The sequence below is a fragment of the Camellia sinensis genome, chromosome 11 (assembly GCF_055761805.1).
Source record: "Camellia sinensis isolate YWXY chromosome 11, ASM5576180v1, whole genome shotgun sequence".
NCBI classification, from domain to species: Eukaryota; Viridiplantae; Streptophyta; class Magnoliopsida; order Ericales; family Theaceae; genus Camellia; species Camellia sinensis.
The window spans coordinates 169299503-169325499 of NC_138971.1; the positions used below are offsets into that span (position 1 = coordinate 169299503).

The 25997-nt window shown below is 32.3% G+C and overlaps 1 protein-coding gene across 1 annotated transcript; it reads right to left on the reverse strand.

Moving 5' to 3' along the window:
- Positions 1 to 18937: 18937 nt before the first annotated feature.
- LOC114283455 (uncharacterized) lies at positions 18938 to 25498 on the reverse strand. The gene is made up of 8 exons (XM_028226268.2): positions 24771 to 25498; positions 24296 to 24350; positions 23766 to 23823; positions 22717 to 22811; positions 22510 to 22613; positions 21850 to 21978; positions 20557 to 21742; positions 18938 to 19070 (listed from the first exon to the last, which is right to left on the reverse strand). Exons 1-7 carry the CDS (start codon positions 24899 to 24901, stop codon positions 20569 to 20571), a joined length of 1746 nt encoding a protein of 581 aa, XP_028082069.2. The 5' UTR covers positions 24902 to 25498; the 3' UTR covers positions 18938 to 19070; positions 20557 to 20568.
- Positions 25499 to 25997: the final 499 nt, after the last annotated feature.

The window sequence follows — 25997 nt, forward strand, 5'->3', positions numbered from 1 at the left end:
AATACAATGCAGGTAGATGTGATTTGAAATATAACATTATTGTGAGTTGCGGGTTTTACCCGCACCCACAAGAATCCGCCGCACCTAAACTTTTTTTTAAAAAAAAAATTAAAAACCTGAATCGTTAATTTCATTCATCCTCTCCTCACTTAGACTATAATATTGATACTATAATTGAATTTTAATATCCATTTGCTTATTGGTAAATTTTTCATATACTTAATGTACATTTTCTTACTATATTGAAATGCAATATATACACATTTGTTTATCTTTTCATTACTTTATTCTTTTGCATTTTTTTTGTCAAAGAAATTATGAAGATCGAAGATTAAATTATATATTTTTCAGTTTATTTTTGTGCAGGGTTCATCAAGCATATGCATGAAATTGGAATTTTTGAAAGTTAGATGTGATTCATGATGGAGTTTGCGAGTTTGCAAATATTTTTATGAAAAATATTTTTGAAAGTTAGATGTGATTCATTAAACCCTATCTTTGTATTGCAAATATTTTTAATGGGTTTGAATTGGATGAAGTTTGACAATAATTTAATGTTATTTTATTATTGTATTTTTGATGAATGTAAAAGTTAATGAAAAATTACTTTTAGGTAAATTTAGGATTTTGAATAATTTTATTTTAATTGTATTGTTAGATAGTAAATAATTTTGATCATTTAGTTTAGGATTTAAAAAGATGTATTTATGTTAGTTTATGATTTTATTTAAAATTTTAAGATTTTGAATTATTTGCTTGTCTTAAAAATTGATTTTGTTGTGTTTTTAATTTTATAATTTTTAATTCATTAATTATTAATGTTGAGCATTTTAAAAAATGTAGGGAAAATGACTCAAAATAAATATTTACAAAACGAAAAAAAAAGGACCAAAAATAAATTTTTAAAGAAAAAAGTCCAATTTGCAAACCGCTCGCACAAACCACAACTCGCACTACAGGCGGTTACGGTTCAATTTTTTCCAGACTGCACATATGCATGTGAGTCCAAACCGTAAATCAAACCGCTAAACCGAACTACAAACATCCTTACCAACAATCACCACCTATTTTCTTTTCAATTGTCGCCACCACCACCTCCAGTAATTACTTTATCATGCTGTGACTCTTTCTCTTTCCTTCATTCTAACGGCTCTTATTGTTTCTCTCTATTATCGGTGAATGATAGGGTTAGAGTTTTAGGGTTGGTTTGGGATGTTTTAAAAAAGTGTACTTTTTGATTTATTGGCTTATATGGATTGGGTTTGGATTAGGTTTGATGTGATGTGTTAGAAAGGTGATATGATTTAAATAAGATGATGTGACTTAAATAGAATAATGACTTTTTAACTTTTTGTATTATTTAATTTATGCCAAACCAACCCTTAGATTGATGGAGAGTTAAGGGTGTCAAGAGATAAAGGAAAGAGGCTATGGGCAATAAGGATGGAAGATGAGTAACAAGGGGAGAAAGAAAGGGGATGCCAAAGCTGGTGTCGTCGACCTAGAAGGTGTGGGGTGGCGTTGACTAATAGGTAGGACAAGGTAAAAATTAATTGAGGTGTTTAAAAAAAATTAATAAAATTCAAAAGGGTATGGCTTCTGTCCAGTTCGGGATCAGACTGGACCGTGCTGTTGGGCCCGTGGGGGCCACCACGGGTCCTATTTTGATAATCTGAACCGTCAATGTGTAGAACTCGTCGAGTACTATATGTCTGTAAAAAATCATGTTAATCGGATATCAATAGCTATATGATCAAATCAGTTTTGTATTAAAAAAATTGAACGGTGAACAAGTTAACGGTTGACAAAAAACTATTTTGATCACATTGCTATCGATATCCGATCAATGTGATTTTTTACAGACATATAGTACTCGACAATTTCTACACATTAACGGTTCAAATTATCAAAACAGGACCCGTGGTAAGCCCCTACGGGCCCAACAACACGATCCAATCCGATCCCGAACTGGACAGAAGCTATACCCAATTCAAAATTAGTTACCTTGCCTGCAAGTACATTCTCCCATAATATCAAATGTTAATGTATATAATATATATTTTAACATCAACCATAATTTGTTATAGATACATCCTAAGGTCTTGTTTGTCATTCCTTAAAAAAAAATAAAAAATCACTATTCTATTTAAATTATATCATCTTATTTAAGTTATAGCACCTCTCTATCACATCACTTCAAACTCAACCCATACTCAAATCATATTTTATAAAAATTTAAAAAATACACTTATTTAAAACATTTCAAATAATCCCTAAATTTGTAAAATTGCACCAATTTATTATGTGAATATGGTATAGTGGGATCACCCTGATATGAGTAGTTGATAAAAATTTTGGGGTTTTGATAGAGACCTCCTCCAATCACTACCCCCACCACCCCACACACACGTGGCGGGTGGTGATTGGAGGAGAAGGAAAAAAAGAAGAAGAAAATCAAACCAATCAGAGAGAGAGAGGGTCAAGGGGGTAGGGGAATAGGGGGTATGGGGCATTTTCCAAAATTTTGTAACTTCATCCATACCCGGGGGCCCTCCCGGGTTTTCAAATTTTTTTTTTTTTTGGACAAACATAAAGAAAATATTTTAAATAAAAAAATTTATAAAAATATTATTTAAAGTGAAATGTCAATGACATTTTTAAAATTATAAGAACAATAATGATTGTTTTGATTGAAAATAAAGGGAGTACGATATTATTATTTATGAAAATTCCAATATAATGGTGACGTCTATCATTATTGACATGCAAACATAATTAATCTCAATGGAAATATAAAATTTATTGAATTGTTAGTTACATTTGACATGTAGGGTTCATTCTCCATGTGTTTCTTTACTATTAGTTGGTGATATCACATGTCAATGATGACGTGGTATGACTATTATATTGAATTTTTACACATATTTTGTATAAAAAAATACTTTATCATTATATAATTTATTTTAAAACTTTATATTTATGACTTTTTTTTAATATTGTCCATGATACACTAATTACAAATAACATTCATTTTGTTTGGTTTGAGTTTTCTAAAAACACTTTTTAAAAAATTCTAATTCTTTATTTTTATTGAATTTTTTTAATATTTTAAGTAATTTTTAAAATTTTGCACACACCTAACATAAATACACTTAAAAAGTATAATTTTTACCAAAAAAATCTTTAAAAAAATACTAAATACCAAAAATACAAAAAAAATATAAAAAATTGTCTTCATCAGCTAACTGTCTTCCTCTCCCATGTCTCTCTCTCTCTCTCTCTCTCTCTCTCTCACACACACACACAAAATAGTATGGTCAAGGCCAAATTGGTGTCTCTCTCTCTCTCTCTCTCTCACACACACACACAAAATAGTATGGTCAAGGCCAAATTGGTCTCTCTCTCTCTCTCTCTCTCTCTCTCTCTCTCTCTCTCACACACACACACACACACACACACACACACACACACACACACACACACACACACACACACACACACACACACACACACACACACACACACACAAGTATGGTCAAGGCCAAATTGGGAAGTTACCTCCTGGCAAAGGAGGGCATAGTTACCTATAACGAATGCCCATTTCTAGTATAGTACTACATCACAATGATTTTTATCTTCCTTATTTTATGAGTGATTATTTAAATTTTGAAATAATATTTCACACTGTTTATCACTTAGTACTTATCAAGTTATCTCTCAAAGTCTTAATAAAAAAATATTAAACTATAATATTTTTTTAAATAAATATTAAAGTTGGAATATCACATGAATTTGCTTCAAAATTATCCCATATTTTTTTTCTTATTTTATATGCCTCCATAGAAATTAACATGTACAAGAGTGCCTCACTGGCTTTACCATAATAGTGACACTTTTGTCAATGAAGCATTTAAGTCCTGAATTAAATTCAAGTTTCTTTAATTTCACTTGATATGCATTTGTTATATCACTAGCGTATATTTAAATCAGGTGGTGGTGTAACATGTATCAATTAGTATATATATTAATTAGCTTATCACCCGTGTTATATACGGGATAATTATAGATATTTATATTTGTTTTAGATTTTTTTTAATATATAAATTTTATTTTTTAAGAATTTTGATAAAAATAATTTAACAATCTTATCACTAACCATAGTGTATGAGAGAAGTTGAAAGGGTACTGCAGTAACTATACACATATTGTATCTATAATTATTTGTATGAGGGAATTTTAAATGCTGATCAAGGGATTGTATTAATAAATGCAGGCATGTGGAAAGACATGTGGATTGAAAAAAATTAATTAATGCTGATCAGGGGATTTTGACTAAATCAATAAATGCTGAGTTTTTTTTTTAATAAAAAATTTAAAAAATTCAGATTGGGATATTGAAGCTCCCACAGGCCTTGAGAGTTAAAAACTCCCTTTTCCTTAATATATAGTATAGATATATTAATTAGTGTTATGATATTATTATTGATTATATTTATTATACAAGTTACAAATACCTAAAATCATACAAATGATGTCACATCATTTATTAGTACACTAGTGTACATTAAAACCATACAAATGATGTCACATCATTTATTGATACACTAGTGTACATTGATTGGTACATATAGCATTATTCATCTAAATTTTGAAAAATGTTGTGGATCTCAAATAAATTATTAAAATATTTATCAAATTTCTCATATAGGTGTGAGATTCACACAAATCACATGTGTGTGAATTTCACACTCATATGAAAGATTTGATAAAAAATTTGATAATTTATTTAAGATTTCTAGGATAACTCTTAAATTTTATCATTTTATCTTGCAGGATACCAAAATGGATCCAATAAAACCTTGTTTCATTGAAAAAAATAAAAGAAAAAGAAAGAAAAAAAAAAGGGGGGATATTTTTTGTTATGAATGTAAACCCAATATCCTACTTTGGATTTTGTATTGGGTCTAATCTTGATGGATATCGGGGTGTTTGGGAAGAAATTTTTTTGATTTTTTTGGTTAAAATAGTACTAAAAGATAAAATAAATTAAAATAGTTAATAAGATAAAATATCATATCAAAATCATAATCATTTCATTTCATTTTTTCTCTCATAAACATCACATCCAACTACAAAAAAATCTAACTTTCTTTTCAAACACAAAAAATTTAGTCTCTTAAAATAACCAAAAACTAAGGCCTTGTTTGGGTGCAGACTATTTTAGTAACTTTTTGATTTTTTGGCTAGAATATGAGGTAAAAAAATTAATATGTTTGAAGTGACTTTTTGACTTTTTATGAAAAGATGTGCAAAAAGTATAGAGAAAATAAAATCTTTGACTTTTTGATATAGGTTATAAGCTTTTTAACTTTGTAGTAACTTTTTAACTTTTTGACTAAAATATTAACTTTTCAAATGAGGCATAAAATAACCTACTAAAATTGCGATCGGCGAGTGATTGATAGTGTTCCAAGTTTACTTTCAGGACTACATTGTTCAATATAATTATACAATAATGATTAATAATGATTGAGACTTTTTTTTTTTTTTTTACATCCCTGCAATTTCCTTTGGATCTTAATTATTAATGGCTTGAGCCCCACATATATATGAGTGGATTCTATACATAAATCAATAATTGAAATCCAAAAAAAATGATAAGTGTCTCAAAAGAAAAAAGAAAATGATCCCAAGCATTTTTCATAACCGTATAATTTGTCTATCTTGGAAGAAAAGTTATTCAACAATTCAAGATTATTACATTGCTGCGATAAAAAAAATAAGAAAAATATTACAGGTTTTAAATCTTTTATTAAATAAATGATCAAATGTTTCATATAGGTATGAAGCTTACAAAATTACGGATCCTACATCTATGTATGACATTTAATTATTTATTTGATAAAAAAATTAGTATCCCAAACATTACCCAAAAAATAAAATAAAATTATTACAACATTTATGCTTTGGATTAATAAACGATTAAATTAATAAACATAGATCCATTTCCATCTTTGTGAAGAGACACATGGGGCTCCACTGGTTCAATAAATGACTCAAAAAATGATTAAAACCTACTAATTAAGGGGTTGTTTAGGATAACCTAAATAAGTGTATTTTTTGTCTTTTTATGAAAAGATGTGCAGAAAAATAGAAAGGTGATGTGATGAAAAAAAAATAAAAAAATAAAAAGATGGATTATTTATGAGTTGCCAAACTTGGCCTAAGTCTACCACTTAGTAGCCTTTTGGGAAGTAAAAGAAAAGTCAGCTTTTAACTTTTTTTTTTTTTTTTTTTTTTTATTCATTTTGAGTAATATTATCTCTCATTTGTTTTACTCATAAAAAAGATAAAATAAACTAAGGTCAAGTTTGGCAAGTTGAAAAAAAGATAAAAAGTCAAAAAGTTACTCAAAAAGTTAAAAAGTTATCACTATTCACCAAAAGTCAAAAATTACGGCGGCACAACTCTCGATCCTAATTTTTCCCTACACACTAATTTATACAATTTTTTAATACACATTTTTTCATAAAAAGTAAAAAAGTTAGCCCAAATATTCATATTTTTTTCCTCAATTTTTTAGTCTAAAAAGACAAAAAGTGCACTTATTTAGGACACCCCAAACAACCCCTAAAAATTAAAAAAGTTAATTTTTTATCAACTTTTCAAAATACCACTTAATATACTAATTGATAGTATGACATAATTTAAAATATTTTTGATATTCATAATTTGTATAATGAATGAAGTGAATAATAATATCATAACTACTATTGATACACTAAGTAATACACTAATTAGTGCGTATAACACCACCTATCTCCCAAATAGTATCAATTTCTTACCGTTTTTATTTTTTTTATTATTTTATTTACATGTACACATAATTTGATTAAAGAATTAGATGGATCGGAAGTGATTGAGACCCCCTCAAGCCTCCACCTCCACCTCCACCTCCACCTCCACCTCCACCTCCATTACGCCATACACACTTGGGGGTTGATAATTAGAGAAAAAAAATAAATAAAATGATCAATCACAAGCCAATGGAGGTCGCGGAGGTGACCCGAGTCGGGGTCGGGATCTTTTTCCTAGATGGTATTCATCTTTTGCTACAATCATATAAGAGGATCTCAAATTGGGTTTGGTTTTGGCTTTTTGATTAAATAGGCGTAAAAGACAAATTTGATTACATAAATTAATAAAATAAAATGTCATATTTAAATTATAATCATTATATTTTTTTCTTATAAAAGTTTAAAAAATTAAAAATAAAAAACCAAATGAAGCTAAAAAAAAAAGGTTAAAATAGTCAAAAAAAAAAAAAAAAAAAAATTCCAAAATTCAAACTATTTTAACTCTTTCCAAATAAAGACTCTTCAATACGTTTTTAACATTTATTGAACTCATAAGATTTTCATTAACACTTTATCTTAAAAGAATAAAAATTAAAAATATTATTAGAATACAATTACCAAATTAACCCCAACTTTGAAAATAACTAGTATAATGGGTAATATTATATAAATTAATAAATTTTAAATTTTTTTGTTATTTATTAATGTGATACTTATTTTATTATCCAAACACGGCCTTATGTTTTATGTTATAAAATTTCATTATTGCATAATATATCAATTGATAATAAATAAATAAATAAATTACACTGAACTTCGAAATTATTGATAATTTCATAATCTCCCCCGCATGTTTATGAAATGACAGAAATTATATGTTTTTACCTTTTCACCCCTATACATAACATTAACCACTCAAATAATTGTTTGAAAATACAAATTATACCCTACAATTTCAAAAATTACAAGACCTGCAAAATTGTTTATTTATTTCCATACGCTGGCTCAAAAAGTAAACCAACACCAGCTTGTTTGGTTTTGATTTTCAGAAAACACTTCTCAAAAAATTAAACTTTTTTATTTTTCATATATATATATTTTTGTTTTCTATGAATTTTGTAATATTTTAAGTAATTTTTTTTAAAATTTTTTAGACACACTTAACATAAATATACTTAAAAATTATAATATTTGTGAAAAAAAATCTTTATAAAATTCACTAAATACCAAAAATATAAAAAAAATAAAAATTCAGTACATTTTTCATATTTTTGTGTATTTATTAATTTTTAAAATTATATTTTCACAAAATTTTTACTATTTAGATATATCTAAGTAAGGTACATCTAAAAAAGTAAAAAAAAAAATTTACTTAAAAATTTAAAAATATTCACTAAAAATAAAAAAAAATCAAAAAACAAAAAACTCAATTTTTAAAAAACTGAATTCAGAAAAATGAAACTAAATACACTAATTTATTTTCTTATCTGAAATTTAAAGGAGATATGTGCAATAATCAAATCAATAGTAATTATTTTTAAATATTTTATAAATTTTATTAATTTGTATTATGTTATTTTAATTAATACAATTTTCCCATTGCGTACACCACATAAGAATCGTGATTCCTGCCCAACTATTACGAGATGAACAAGCAACTCAAACTCAGAATCATTTAATCATTCAATCATTATCTATATATCTAGTTTAAAAAATATATAATAAATCTCATAATTTTATTATTTATATCTGAGGAGTTGTTTGCGGTGTCTTAAATAAATGTATTTTTTGTCTTTTTAGACTAAAAAGTTGAGGAAAAAAATATGGATATTTGAGTTAACTTTTTGACTTTTTATGAAAAAATGTGTATTAAAAAATTGTATAAAGAAGTGTGTAGGAGAAGATTAGAGATGTGTGGGCCACAGCCGTACAATGTGCGAGCCGAATTGATAATAAGAAATTATTGGTTACTTTTCAGGCATTGCACTGGACGGTTTTGTTCGGCCCGTAGGGGCCATCACGGATCTCATTTTGATAATCTGAACCGTTCAATGTGTAGAACTCGTCGTGTACTATATACCTATAAAAAATCATGTTGATCGGATATCGATAGCTATCTGATCAGATTTGTTATTTTTCAATCATTAATTATAATACCATCCATTTTTTTATACAAAACTGATTTGATCATGTAGTTATCGATATCCGATCAACATAATTTCTTACAGATATGTAGTATTCGACGAGTTCTACACATTGAACGACTCAGATTATCAAAACGGGACCTATGATAGGCCCCCACAGGCCGAACAACAGTGTGTGAAAATTACACCCAAACTGTGTAATTTTTTAGACAAACGCTGCACAGCGTCAGCCATACATGATTGCTGAGTTGTATCGATGTGTGGAAAATTAATTTTTTGATATTTTTTTTTTTGTAAATAATGATAACTTTTTAATTTTTTTAATAACTTTTTGACTTTTTGACTTTTTAACTTTTTAAAAAAATACTAAACTGGACCTAAATTTGTTTAAAATTTTAATTCACACACAAACACACAATAGTTAGCTATGATGAATGCCCATTTCCAGTTCCAGTATAGCAGTACATCACAATGATTTTCTCTTTCTTATTTTATGAGTGATTATTTGAATTTTGGAGTAATATTCTAAGCTATTTATTACTTGATACTTATCAAGTTATCTTTCAAAGTCTTAATAAAAAATATTAAATTATACTATTTTAATAAATAAATATTAAGTTAGAATATCACATGAATTTGCTTCAAAATTATCAAATATGTTTTTTCCCTTATTTTATATGTCTCCATAGAAATTAACATGTACAACAGTGCCTCACTGGCTTTACCATAGTGGTGACACTTTTGTCAATGAAGCATTTAAGTCCGCAATTAAATTCAAGTTTCTTCAATTTCACTGTATATGCATTTGTTTGGTCACCAGCGTCTATCTTTATCGTCCAGGATATCAGAGTGGATCCATTAAAACCTTTTAAAAAAAATATAAAAAAAAAGAGTATTTTTTGCTATGAATGTAAACCCAATATCCTACTTTGGATTTTGTATTGGGTCTAATCTTAATGGATATATGGCTTGGTTTGGGAAGTGAGATAGTTTTTTAATTTTTTGACTTTTTTGATTATTTTAATCTGGAGCTAAAAAGTCTAATTTGAGAAGAATTTTGAATTTTTTTAGTTTTTTTAACTTTTTGGTGAGAAAAAAAATGTAATGATTATGGATTAGATATGATGTTTTATCTTATTAAAATTAAGAAACCTATTTTATTTTTTGTGACTATTTTAATCCTAGACCCACCCAAACCCAGTTCCCAAACAATGCCATAATGTGATTGGTGAGTTTACTTTCAGGACTAGATTGTTCAATATAATTATATAATTGGTCTATCTTGGCAGAAAAGTTACTCAACAATTCAAGATTATTACATTGTTGTGATAAAAAAAAATAAAGAAAATATTACCAGTCTTAAATTTGCTACTAAATAAATAATCAAATGTTTTATATGGGTATGGGACTCACAAAATTACGGAACCCATGTCTATGTGAAATATTTGGTCATTTATTTAATAAAAAATTTGGTATTTCTAATATTATCCAAAAAATAAAATAAGATTGGGCAAATTACATATACACCCCTCGAGGTTTGGCTAAATTACAGATGCCCCCCTGAGGTTTGAGAAATTACGAATTCCCCCTGAATGCTATATTTGCATAAGAAATTAGGGGGTAATTTGTTATGAAATATAAACCTCAGGGGGCAAATTGTTATGAAAATACAAAACTCAGGGGGCGGGATGTAATTTCCGAAACCTCAGGGGTATCTGTAATTTAGCCAAACCTCGAGGGGTGTATATGTAATTTGCCCATAAAATTATTACAACATTTATGCTTTGGATTAATAAACGATTAAGGCTAAGTTTGGCAACCCTCGAAAAATCTAAAAAGTCAAAAAATTATTCAAAAAATTTAAAAGTTATCACTATTCACCAAAAAAAAATATTAAAAAATTAATTTTTCACACATCAATTCACACAGGTGTACAACTCATCAAGTGGCCCGTGAAGCTCTGTGCTGCGTTTGAAAGGGAAAATTGCAGTTTGGTGCAATTTTTACACACTGTTGTTTAGCCTATGGGGGCCATCACGGGTCCCGTTTTGATAATATGAACCGTTCAATGTGTAGAACTCGTCGAGTCCTATATTTTTAAATAAAATCACATTGATCGGATATCAATAACTATATGATCAAATCAGTTTTGTATAAAAAAATAGATGGTGTTATAATTAACGATCGAAAAAAAAAACACATCTGATCAGATAGCTATCGATATTCAATTAACGTAATTTTTAATAGGCATATAGTATTCGACGATTTCTATGCATTGAACGGTTCAGATTATCAAAATGGGACCCGTGATGGCCCCCATAGGCCAAACAAAACCGTTTAGTGTAATGCCTGCGAATTAGCCAATAATTTCTTGCCATCAATTCACCTCTCAGATTGTACTGCTGTTGATTTTTCGTTTCTAATATTTTCTTACACACTTCTTTTTACAATTTTTTAATACATATTTTTTCATAAAAAGTCAAAAAGTTAACTTAAACATTCATATTTTTTTCCTCAACTTTTTAATCCAAAAAAATAAAAAATATACTTATTTAGACTATTCCAAACAACCCCTAAATTAATAAAAATAGATCCATTTCCATCTTTCTGAAGTGAAACACGAGGCTCCACTAGTTCAATAAATAACGCAAAAAATGATTAAAATCTGTCTCCCAAATATTGTCAATTTCTTACGGTTTTTATTTTTATTTTATTTACATGTACACATAATTTGATTAAAGAATTAGATATAATTTAAGCTGCGTTTGATATTAGTTATGGTAGTTAACTTTTTTTATTGAATTAGCTTTGATTTTTTTAGCCTCGCTTAGGCTTTGTTTGGGAAGCTAAGTTTGAGATTTTTTTGGCTATTTTAGCCATTCAAAAAAAAAAAATTTTAGTCTAATAAGACAAAATATCACATCTAATCTATAATCATTAAATTCTTCCTCTCACAAAAAAGTCAAAAACTCTTCCTAATCGAGACTTTTTGGCCCCAGACTAAAATAGCTAAAAAGTTAATTCACTTCCCAAACGAACCCTAAGTTTTTGTTTTTTGGACTTTTTTAACTTTTGTGAGAGAAAAAATATAATAATTATGATTTGGATGTGATATTTTATCTTACTAACTTATATAGTCTATTTTGTTTTTTTGTTTTTTGTGTTTTTCAGTCCCAAAATATTTAAATAAGTGCACTTTTTGTCTTTTTATGAAAAAATGTGCAGAAAAATAGAGAGATGATGTGATGAAAAAAAGATAAAAAAATAAAAAATGTGTACTTATTTTGGGTTGCCAAACTTACTAAATGAGGATTTAGTGGGATTCATCTTTTGCTACAATCACATAAGAGGATCTCAATATGTTTGTAACATTTATTGAACTCATAAAATTGTTATTAACACTTTATCTTAGAAGAATAAAAATTTTAAAAAATATTAGAATACATTTACCAAATTAACCCCAACTTTGAAAATAACTATAATGGGTAATATTATATAAATTAATAAATTTTAGGGAAAATTACATATACCTCCCTCGAGGTTTAGTTAAATTACAGATACTTCCCTGAGGTTTCAGAAATTACAGATAACCCCTGAGGTTTATATTTTCATAACAAATTACCTCCCCTGAGGTTTATATTTTCATAACAATTTGTCTCCTAATTTGTTATGCAAATAGTACATTCAGAGGTATTTGTAATTTCTCAAACCTCAGGGGGATATCTGTAATTTTGTTAAACATCAAGGGGGATATATGTAATTTGCCCTAAATTTTATAATTTTTTGTTATTTACTAATGTGATACTTATTTTATTATCCAAACACGGCCTTATATTTTATGTTCTAAAATTTCATTATTGTATAATATATCAATTAAAAATGAATAAATAAATTAGACTGAACTTCGAAATTACAGTGGCGATATAGACCCCCTCAGATTCCCACCCCCACACACACGTGGGGATTGGTGAATGGGGAGAAGAAAATATATATATATATATATATATTCTTTTTTGACCAATGAAAGGCAGAGGGGGTCGTGGGAGTTGCTTCCAAAATGAGGTCTAAGTCTTTTTTGCCGAAATTATTGATAATTTCAAAACCTCCCCTGCATGTTTATGAAATGACAGAAATTATACATAACACTAACCAACCACTCAAATAATTGTTTGAAAATATAAGACCTTCAAAATTATTTATTTATTTATTTCCATACGCTGGCTCAAAAAGGTGACCAACACCGGCTTGTTTGGTTTTGGTTTTGGTTTTTAGAAAACACTTTTCAAAAAATTATGGTAGCATTTGGTAGAACTTTTTACATATGATTTAAGAATAAGAGTTGTATTTTAAGTTTATGAGTTTTGGGATTATGATTTGAGTGTGAAAAATTTGTTTGGTGAATGAGTTTTGAAAAGAGTTTTAAATTGAGTGAAAATTTTTTGATGTGACATATGATATTTGATACAAAAACTTACCCGCCTTCAACCAAGTTTTCAAAAGTGAGCGTGAAATTAATTTTTGAAAGCTGGAAGCAAACACCACGTAAGAACTAATGACTGAAACTAAAGTTCCAAAGCTCAAACAAACCGAGCCTGTATTTTTTTATTTTTCATATATATATATATATACATATTGTTTTCAATAATTTTTTTAATATTTTAAGCATTTCTTTTTAATTTTTAGAGACACTTAACATAAATGCACTTCAAAAGTATAATATTTGTGAAAAAAAATATTTAGAAAATTCACTAAATACCAAAAATACAAAAATTAGTACATTTTCATATTTTTGTGTATTTATTAATTTTTTAAAAATATTTTTTCACAAATATTTTACTATTTAGATACATCTAAGTAATGTGTATCTAAAACAGTATATAAAAAAAAAATTTGCTTAAAAATTTAAAAATATTAACTAAAGACAAAAAACTCAATTTTCAAAAAATTGAATTCAGAAAACTGAAACTAAATACACGTATTCACTTTCTTATCTGAATTTTAAAGGAGATATGTGCAATAATCAAATCAGTAGTAATTATTTTAAAATATTTTATAAAATTTATTAATTTGTATTATATATTTTTAATTAATACAATTTTCCGATTGCGTACACCATATAAGAATCGTGATTCCTGCCCAACTATTACGAGATGAGCAAGCAACTCAAACTCAGAATCATTTAATCATTCAATCATTATCTATCTTGTTCGAAAAAAATATAATAAATTTCATAATTTTATTATTTATATTAAATTTGTTTAAAATTTTAATTCATATAATATTTTATCTCATTTTTATTTATATTTGTGTTTTCAAATTATTTATATTAGTTTTGATTTATTTAATTTTATTGAAATTGAAATAAAAATTACATAAATTATATGTACATACATTTCCGGCAATTCTACGCTATTTTAATATGCGTTTGGCGAAACGTCTCAATCGAGTGAAAAATGAAAGAAAACAGATATGACGATAAGACCTACCAACACAAATCCAAAAAAAAACTTCATCACCTCTCCAAAACAAATTATATCCTATCTAAATCGTAGTTGCAATGAGGCACCATACTATTTAATTTGTGGGGCTCATTTGATGTTGGGCTATTTAAATTGTTATTTTGTTTGTCTTTATGTGTAAATTATGTATTATTTTTTTTTAATTGATATGATAAATAACGGTGATGGTACATATACCAATTAGTGTATTAACTAGTGTACCAACACTAGTTATGACATTATTATTGACCTCACTCATTAATCACATTACAAATATCAAAAACCTCTTAAATTATGTAACATCATCAATTGATGCACTAGTTAGTATACTAATTAGTACATATAACATTATTCGATAAATAATTATATTAGTCTACTTTGAAAGCATACATTTCTTATTTACTTTTTAATTTAATCATATAAAGTCGTTTAAGGTTAACTCACTAAATTAGACAAGTTTATAATTTTAGACGTCCATATTTTTCATCAAAATGCTAGCCGGAGAAATCAATTGAACCAAATTAATATAAAATCAAAATTAGACCAATTAAAATTACAAAAACCAAAACAACAAAATGGTTAGAATTGTTAGGATCAAACACACCCAGAAAAATATCTCACACACACAGAGAACACAATATTTACGTGGTTCGGCCCAATGCCTACATCCACGGACAGAAAAGAGAATTTTCACTAAAATGGAGCAAAAATACAAATACAGAGGAGGAGATGAAACTCACTCAACTCACAGCTCTCACTCTCAATTTTTGATGATTCAAACCTCTCCTCACTCATCTCAATTTATAACCAAGAGAGGAGGAGTAGGTGAAGTGCTAGCCATAATTGGCCAAGGTAGTGCCACCCTCACTATCTTCCTTTAGTGAGTTGGTGTAGCCCTCCAACACCTTCTTTTACAACATGGTGCTACCTACACTATGAATGGTGGGCTCATTACCATGTGGGTAGTGGATGGAGCCAACAATTCTCCCCCTCCACGCCCACATGGACAACTGACTTCTCAGCTTGGACTGCCAAGACACAGCTCCCCCTGATTGGATGCCCTGTACCCCCTGCTCGGGATACCCTTGCATTACCGTGCAACTCCTTGCATGATGAACACGGGACCAACTAGAAAACTTCAGAGTGTGACACATCAACATCCTCAATTTTCCTTGCTCGGAGCTTATTTCTGAACAACCAGCCTTTGCTTTCTGCACTTTAGAACAACTTCCCAGCGATCTCATACGCCCGTTGTCTGTGCTGCAATCCCTGATGTTCGGTTCAGTCTCACTTGTACGTCCGTACTGATGTTTGACAGTTAGCCCTTCTGCCAAGACAACTTCCATCGGTCTGTACAAGTTATCACTATGCAACTCCGTGCATAGTGCTCGCACCCCCTTATTGGAGTGCATTGCAACGCTCACTTTGCGACTCGAGATTGCATCCCTCCTTTCCATGCATCTTTTGAGAGGTTGCAAAATGTCTCTAACACGGAAGCAAAAGAAACTCTCTTCTTCACTGGCATAGTCTCTACAGACTTGGTTTCTTTGCTCTGAACTTTCTTCAAGATTGGCTTCACTGGCTCAGCTCTGTGCACCTTTGAACTGCCTCCTTGCGTTCCCGTGTACCGTTTTCGCCATTCCTGATGAAAGCCTTGCTCAATCATACGCTTTGGTTGCGTATGTTCTCTCTTTGTACCCTCCGACTGGCATTTGACAACACTCATCTTTGTCAAAACTTCTCCTTCCAGTCTGTACAATTTGTTGCACAATTTGCCTTGCAACAATTCTTTATCACCTCTGCGTACATGAAGAACCCCGCCACTAGGTGAGAAACAATTTCCTTTTAGATCTAGCATACTCAGGGAGATTAGATTCCTCCGTACTCCTGGCACATGTCGGACCTCAGATAAAATTACTTTTCTTCCATCCTTAGTAAGGAATCGCACTGTCCCTATGCCGACAACTCTGTTCACTGTGTTGTTGGCCATCCGGATAATGCTACCGCTGACTCTTCGGTAAGTGGAGAAAAGCTTCCTATCCGCACATATGTGGAACGTACACCCTGAATCCAAAATCCAGCCGGGTGTTTCCAACTCTGACGAGATTGTAAGCATCACCTCTTCATCGTCAGAGGAATGCACTGCAACTGCTGTAGTTGAGGGACTTCCGTGTCCCTTAGCCTTCTCTTTGGCTTGTTTGTCCGCCTTCTTCTCTGGGCAATCTCTTATTACGTGATCCTCTTGATCACAGTAAAAACACCTCCTCGTGTTGTCCTGTCTGGACTGTGAACGCCCTCTGCTTTTACTTCTTCCTCTACCTCTGCCCCTTTCTCTATCTCTGCCTCTACTTTCTGTGACAAGGGCATGGGACTGCTCTCCTTCCATCTCTTTCTTCCTTGCCTCCTCGTTGAATAAGGCGTCTGTGACCATCCCCATGGTCAGCTTCCCTTCGGGTGCAGAATTACTGAGAGAAACCACCAACGTCTCCCAGCTGTCTGGTAAGGAACTGAGTAATAATAATGCTTGCATCTCATCCTCCAACTCCATTTTGATTGATGCAAGCTGGTTCACAAGGCTGTGGAATTCACTGGTGTGTTCAGCAACAGACACACCATTCTTCAGCTTCAGGTTTATAAGCCTTCTCATTATCAAGGCTTTGTTCCGTGCGGTCTTGGACTGGTACATGCCCTCCAATTTCATCCATAGGGCATAGGTGTCTGTCTCTTGGGCAACATGGTGGAACACACTGTGGTTAATCCACTGTCTGATTTGACCGACAGTCTTCCGGTTAGTTTTTATCCAGTCCCCATCCTTGTCTCCATCTGGTTTGACCCCCTTTAGCGCTATAGGGTCAAACAAATATCTACAATACAGGACGTCCTCCATCCGCGGCTTCCATATCGCATAATTAGAAGCGTTCAACCGAATCATCGGCCCTGAAGCTGATGTGGATTCCTCCATCATCCAGAAAGTAATCTCTGTTCGAAAAACAGGCTTTGCTGTGAAGTCCGGACTGCTCAAATTAGCCGGAAAAGCACTTCGGATTGCCAAAATAAAAAACTGCAAATTTTTGAAAGCTTATTTGCAAAATCTGACCGTACGGATGTGTCCGAAATATTCCAAATAGTTTGAAAACACTATTGGCTCACCCAAATCGGACCTCAAATGGCTTAGATCAAGCCAAAACAATTTTAACGGTTCAGATCGGCAGAATCTGGTGCGCCTGAGAAGCACCAGATTATTTCTTCGGATCGGCTGGCGTCGGGCTGACGTCAGCGGCTCAGTCAGCGGCTCGGTCAGCGGCTGAAGACTCGGCTCGCGCGCGCGTGTTGATGGCGCGTGTATGGCACGCGCTGCTCCCTCAGTCGTCGTCGTCCTCCTTTCGCCGCGCGTGGGACGCGTGGGTGAGATTGGGACCACGCGCCGGTGGCCTGAACGGCGCGTGTGGGAGCGTGTCGAGACTGGGACTCACGCGCCAACTTCCAAGGGCGCGTGAGGGAGCGTCCGGCCTCCGTTGGGTGTCTTCTTTATATTTCTGGACTCCTCTCGTCGAGCCCTTGCTCCTGGTATGCTCAAAATCTGATTTCGAGCAATACGATTTCTGGGCAGTTTCGAAACAACACTCTATTTTTCCGAAAAACGTACAACTTAGCTCTGATACCACTTTGTTAGGATCAAACACACCCAGAAAAATATCTCACACACACAGAGAACACAATATTTACGTGGTTCGGCCCAATGCCTACATCCACGGACAGAAAAGAGAATTTTCACTAAAATGGAGCAAAAATACAAATACAGAGGAGGAGATGAAACTCACTCAACTCACAGCTCTCACTCTCAATTTCTGATGATTCAAACCTCTCCTCACTCATCTCAATTTATAACCAAGAGAGGAGGAGTAGGTGAAGTGCTAGCCATAATTGGCCAAGGTAGTGCCACCCTCACTATCTTCCTTTAGTGAGTTGGTGTAGCCCTCCACCACCTTCTTTTACAACATGGTGCTATCTACACTATGAATGGTGGGCTCATTACCATGTGGGTAGTGGATGGAGCCAACAAGAATTAGGGTCATTCCAAAATACCCTATGGATAGTTTAGTTGCGGTTCCAAAAAAATTAAGAACAATTGATTATGTAAAAACTACATTTTTTGAGCTTTAAAAGTCTAAAAACTTGCTGGAACCAAAATTCCAAGCAAATGAACAAAATCATACACTGGGATGTTGATGCAAACACCTCACCTTCTTGACAACAATGGAAGCTTCAAAATTCTACAACAGCAAGGCCTCACAAATGTTCTTCAATTTTTTCAATCCATTTGTGTATGCATTGCTATTTTTTGTTATAACATAGAAAAATAAAAGGTAAAACTGAAAGACAGATTTACACAACAACGAAAATTATTGTGAGGTTTCCCCTCCCAAACAGTGTGCAAGGAGAATCTATATATATATGTGTGTGTGTGTGTATATATTTATTTATATATTATATCTGTGAATTTCAACTTTATCCGCTGGAACGGGCAATTCAAAGACTCTGTGCTCTGCAATCAGCTTGTTGATTGTAATCTGCAAAGAAGAAGACACAATTGACAGATTTTAAAAATAAATAAATACAGAGCTCCAGTTTGGAGGTTTAGAGCACTTCATAGTTCACACAGATGTCAAAAAATAAGGGTTCTAAAATTCAAATCATTCCGAATTATCACTGGTGTTAAAGATAGGTTGGTACAAGACGACTGCTTTGGCAATACTAGAACAGTTATCATTGAACATTGAGTCAGAATTATAGTCTGAAGGGACTTTGCTTGATAGCAACATATGCTCATTTCTAACATCAATCTGCATGCACCAGTTAACATGACAAGAGTCTACCAAGGTAAATTGGTGTTTTTGAAAGATTGGTATGAATGTACAAAAGTTGAAAGCTGCAAGTCTAAAAACCATAGAACAAAAACACACCACAAGATCAAAGCTCAAAAGTTGAGAATTTTGAGATTGTTTTCCTGATAGTGGCATAATTGGCATGTTGGTAAGCGCATTGGAGGAGGACGATCTGTCCACACAGAATCTATTTAGTACAGATTCCTCACATAGTTGCATGTATGATAATCTAACTAAATACGGTCATTTCATGTTTTAAAAAGAAAAAATATGTTTGCAGTTTTTCTTTGGAAAGCATAATATTCTAAATTTGTAGACAAGAGATTTGAGAGCAAGCAAGTGCAAAAACCTATATGCATGTTCAGAATCAACTTTGACATCTAACAGACACTTGAGACACATCGGAACACATCCCTGTAAAAAGAAGAATATGGACTGAAAATAGTGCCCAGGTATTTTAATTCTTAAAAATACTTCCCTTTCAAGGGCAAAGACTGATCTCTACCAATTTCTCTGAAAAAATTGTCACAACCTTTCCGCAAAACAGTGGGGTAAGGCTATCTACCTACTACATCTCCTAGACCTTGCAAGCCTTGGACATCCCATGTTCACTCTTTTAGCCCTAGGTATGAACTTTCTATCGTTATCTAAAAACAAAGTGCATAGTAAAGTCTAGGCACCCTTAAATGTTCTCTTTTAAATGTCTGGTAGGGTAAGAAACCAAATAGAGCAAAATATATGAAAGAATGATAAACAAATAGGAGAATGAAATAGACAATTGAAAGCTTAAATTCCAAGGCCTGAAAAGATACAATCATCGAGCATACATTAAGTCACATTTTTTAATTTACAAGCTGACTCCATTTATGCTTAACTGACGAGCATCATGAAACTAAAATAAAAACTAAGACATGCAAAAATATAAAAAATTGAACACAGCTCTACATTTCCGAACATGATGAGAAAGTGATGTCTATCATGCCATTATTATCTTGCCAAATCTAATACAGGATACACAAGGGACAAGTTTCTGCAATGAAAAACTAAAGCATTTAAGGAACTTATACTGGGGAAAAAAAAATTTAGATACAAGAAGAAGTGGGTTCAGAAATCCTGATCTTAAGACTTTAAAGAATCCAAGAAATATTAAGGGAAAGACTTAACTACTCACCTAATTTACAGTTTAAGGAGTCAACATCATATTTGCACCAAAATTGAGGCGAGACGTTGCAGTTGCAGAAACTGGGGTGAAACATCTAACTGTAGCAGAATCCCATTCCTTATCAAACTCATATTCCAGTCGTTTTTCAAGAGATCTATCAACAACTGATGTTTGTGATCTATGAAACAGAGAATGCACACCCTGCTTCACATTTGTAAAGTCCCCTTCATGAGTACATGAATTCTGTGCAGAAGTGTAGTTGCAATCAGAAGAATGACGACTGTCAGCTTCTCTTGAAGTTTGCTTTCTTATAATTGAAGGAGTATTTTTATAACTCATCACTGATTTCCTCAACGAAGATTCTGGACTGCTACCACTAACAGAGATACTTAGTGCAAGATCAAGGGGGTCGACACTTGCACATCCAGCACCAGTTTCCTTGGGAATAACAGAATCCTTCAAATGGGGCGGCTTATTACACAAGAATCCATTGTATTTGTCCTCTGGATGAGGTGTTACATGGACTATGTTTTTCTTTCCAAATTCACCTTTGTGCTCACGAAACCCAAATGTTGACAAACTTAAGAAGGAATTGCTTGACAAGCCCCCAGATTCCGAATTCATAATGCCCAGACCACAACCCTTATGCCTTTTAGGAGACTCAAACATTCTCTCGGGAGCAACAGGAAGAACAACATTGAGAGGAGTGAAACTGGATTTAGTAGAACCAGATGCAAGAAAGAAATCATCCAAAGAAGAGGCTTTCAAAGGGCCATGTGTATCATGATAACCATTGCCATGGCATGGTTCACTGGTCAAACCACTTGCAACTGCATCTGTCCCGTTAGACTGGATCCTCCTAAGTGGGTTTAGCAGTTTATTTACCCCTGCTTCTGAAGATCGACAGGTACCTATCCTAGAAGGATTCAATTCTAAACACCGATCACCTACATTAGCATTTCCAAGAACCAACTCAGTTGAACAAGTCTCACTAACATGCTTCTTACCCCTTCTGGGATCAGGAGAACCTGTTTCACTAACTCCATGTGTTGCTACTGTAACCTCTGTGCATACTGATTTTGTTCCTCGGCTGTAAAATTCAGGAGGTGCAGTTTGTACAGAACTAGGAAGCAAATTTAAATCCAACTTCTTCTTCACCGAGCAATTCCAGTGATTTTTTATTGCATTATCAGTCCTGTGAATACCCAAAAGATACAAAGATAATTTCCAATTAATAAAGAACATGAAACTAGTTGTTGGATGAATATATGCATAAGAATTTATTAATCCTCCAATACATACCTTCCAGGTAGAAATCTTGCTAATTCTGCCCACTTGTTCCCATAGATGCGGTGGTAATAAGCAAGAACAACCTCCTCCTCTTTGGTCCATGCTTCTTTTTTTATAGCTGGGTCTAAATGGTTGTGCCACCTGATAAATAACGTGTCACCCGATAAATCACATCTCCTTCTAAATTTGAGAAAAGTGTTTGTAATGTATCTAGGTTAGATCAAGTAAGAACTCAGTAACTCACTATGAGAAAAAAAATGATTTTTCAAAACTAGAGTTATAGTAAAAAAATATAAATTCACAAACATAAAAAAGTTGATGGATAGATGACAATTGGACCTCCTTGTGCATTCATATGTCTATTCCATGAAGAAGATTGCACCATCTATGCCTACCAAGGCCTTGATGAAGGTGCTTTAGGGCCCTATCAAGGACCCAAGTCATGCATCAACAACACGAATGAAAGCATGCAGGTAGTTAACATGTTAGATAGATACAAGAAATGCAACACACAATTCCATTGAAGCTCAAACTCCATGAATGAGGGTCCAAGGCATCAACCTTAGTATAGACATTTCAAGGTGATCCAGAAGTACTAAATGACCATATACTTCCAACATATCGTTGCATTCCTGAAGTTTTATGCATCAACAATTAACTAACATCACCAACCTTTCTCGGCACTGCTTGCCTATTCGACCTGGTAAGAACTTTGCAATAGCAGACCATTTCTTACAACCATACTTCTCAACTAATCCAATTATGCAATCATCCTCCTGAAGGTTCAAAGAAGAAACAGAGAGCGATCAAATATCAATGGTTAGATTATATAAATTGTTACTCACAACAACAAAAGCATGAAAGAAGATTGATGTGTACCTCCTTTGTCCAAGGTCCTTTGACGAGTTCAGGATTAAGAACCTTCTGCCAACGATGCAAGCACTGGACATCTGTCCGTCCAGGAATACATTCAGCTGTACAAGAAAATAACATTATCATATCAGCAGAGTCAAGAAAGAAAAGCATCATCTTGCTGCTTTATCAAGTTTCACCAATTCTAAAAAAACTACAGAAACATGGAGGAAAAATTCATGGCAATAAAGTCATTCAGCATGCACATTCTTGCACTAAAAAATGTCATTCACCATTGCATGTTCCTATGGGCCAACTGCAAGGAGCCATCTAGTTTGCTACAAAAGCCCATTGTCAACTGTGCAAATAGTAACCATCATATATGAACAGATTGCAACCATGGCCCGTTGGAAATTGGGTCGGGTTTAGAACCCAAACTCAATTGGGTCGACCATGGTGGCACGACCCAATTAGGAGAGATCCAAATATCAGTAATAGATTATATATATCAAGATATGGGATAATCTTGATAATTGTCGATATAATATATGATAATTATTGATCAGATATTATAGATATGGGATAGATATTATCTGGATAATATATCTATCTTATGGATCTCCTAACTCTCCTATATAAACAGATCTTGGGTTTTATATTTTATACAACAACAACAAAAAAAAGAAACATACATTCTCTCTTCCCATAAACTATTGTGATTGGTGTGATTGATGTGGATAAAACTCTAGTAGTTTTTACTCCATTGCTGTGGAGGAGATTATCCAAGAATACTTCAGTGATTCACCTTCTAAGCTTGATTCATTGTGCAATCTATTTACCAACAAGGTTTGTCTGAATCCATATTATTTTCCATTGTGTATATAGTATTATATTTCCATCATGGTCAAATAAACCAATTAAACACATGACATGCAAATTTACAATCATCCCTTCACTTCAATCCGTCAAAAGTTGGTCCCAAAAGAAAGTTCTATGATTGACACTTGTAACCAAATGAGCCACTTGAAGGAGCTACAAACATAATACCAAAATCAATGGAAATGATGCATGCTTACCTATTTTCTTCCAATTTTTCCCGTTGAACTTTCGGACAACTTCACTTAACAGATTATCCTGTAATCAAGAAAGGAGAAAGACATATGAGGCCCTGTTGTCAGACGCTCAAAAGAAACTTCAAATTCGAGACAGTATCTACGAGAATTCATCCTAGAACCATACAGTTAGCAAGCTCAATGTCAATTAGCTTTATTTTCAATTCTTGGATGCCAACATTTCATCATACCACCTAAATGATGAAACTATATTCCCCCAAAAAAATGTAAATTAAAATGGTACACCAGGAAATTTTTATTAAACTTCTTGTTCAGCAATATAATCTGCAGAAACAAGTTAACTTTAACACAAATTCCACTGTTTACTCGAAGGGGTAGGCAAAACATAAACATGTTATTTTTATGTCATTTATCTTCTTTTTTTTATCATATTTTTATGTCATTTATCAACTCCCTAATAATTTTTCGAAATATGAGGACCACTATACTTTGAACAGTAAAGTACAATTGAAGTACAAGCTCTGGCTACTGACCTCTTCCTCTGTCCAGCCAGCCTGTGATGAACGTTTCATTGGACACGTTATCATCCTACAACCAAATGACAGCATCCAATCAACATAATATTTCGGAAAAATATTGGGAAAATTGCAAATCAGTGCATGTTTTCAAAAATAATTTCAAATCCGTGATAAACTTTTAATAATTAAAGCTATAAACTTTTTCATGTATGTGTAAATATTTTGTGAAATTACCCCTGATTTGCAATTTTTCAGAAAATAATTCACCAGCAGCAAAATAAAATAAATATTATATAGATTTATAAAATCTGCTTCACCACCCTCTCTTCCAGCCAGGTACTCAACAAATTCTTGGTTGAAATTGCTTATAATTCTATCACAATCGAACCCAAATGAGAAAGAGTATATGGAGATTGAAAAAAAAAAAAAAAATTGATTTAAAAAAAAATAACAAGAATGAAAGAAACAAGATTATCAAATGAACACAAACCCTTGAACAGATGGAGATCTCGGGGTAAGGTTATCGCAACAACTGCTGTCAGAAACCGGAGAGCACGAAGCGAATTGGACCTCCTTCGTTAAACCCACAATGTACTCTTCCTCCTCCTTCACTTCCACCATGATCTCTTTCCCGATTTCCTTCCTCAACTACAGTCACAGAGATGATCAACAACATGACAATCGAGCGAAAACCCAAAACTACACATACATTCAACTTAAACTTCAAAAAAAAATTAAGAGAAACAAATCAGAAATTCATGTGTTAAGAGTGAGGGATATGAATTCGCAACTTTCCCACATTTTACCAGCAACCAAACAGAGCTAAGAGAAAGAATTGTAAGAAAAACTCAATCAGAAAACCGTCGATTTAATGCGAGAAACAGAAGGGACCTGAGAGAGAGAGAGAGAGAGAGAGAGAGAGAGAGAGGGAGTCAACTTAGAAGATTCTGATTCGAGAAAGAGCTCTGAAGATGTAACCGTCGAGAAAATGGTAAAGGACAAATGGGACAAGTGAATGAAATCAATAGCATTAGATACATATACATGCAAATGCGTATACATAAATACATGTATAGGTGTATATATGAAGTCTGAAGGAAACAAACCGAGCTTTGATTAGGGTTTAATGGAGGATGAGAGAGAGCGAGCGAGCGAGAGAGAGAGAGAGAGAGAGAGAGAGACACGAAGTAGCGGGAAACTGAGAGATTGAAGCCAAGTAAGAGAGAGAGAGAGAGACAGTTCAATTTGCGACCCTTTTAAACGCCTCGCTGAAAGATTTAGTGGTGTTATGAGGAGGTGGTAGAAAGTTGTTTTTTTAGTTTTTTTTTTAGGTTAAGTTTTGCATATCGTAAAAAAAAAATAAAATTAAGAGGTAAAAAAGTTATTTAAAAAGTTAATATTATTTATTAAAAGTCAATAATTATGGCTATACAGTTTCTAATCATAATTTTTTTTTACAAATTAATTTTTATAATTTTTTATTACACCATTTTGCATAAAAAGTCAAAAAATTAATCCAAACATTCATATTTTTTTCTCAATTTTTTAATTAAAAAAGACAAAAAATACACTTATTTAGGACATCCCAACCCCCCAGTTTGTTTTGTCTTCTTTAGATAAAAAAGTGAGAGGCAATTTGATTTAAAATAGATCAAATGTTAAAAGTTGAATCTTTTTTTTAATAGATAAAATACTAAGGTCTAGTTTGGGAAGGCTA

Bases quoted from the DNA above. Each gene is read 5' to 3' on its own strand.
- LOC114283455 (XM_028226268.2), bottom strand. From the start codon at position 24,901: ATGGTGGAAGTGAAGGAGGAGGAAGAGTACATTGTGGGTTTAACGAAG. The intron at 23,824-24,295 runs GTCAGTAGCCAG...TCTTGATTACAG, and splicing joins CTGGCTGGACAGAGGAAGAG to GATAATCTGTTAAGTGAAGT. The intron at 22,812-23,765 runs GTAAGCATGCAT...TTTCTTGTACAG, and splicing joins GAAAAATTGGAAGAAAATAG to CTGAATGTATTCCTGGACGG.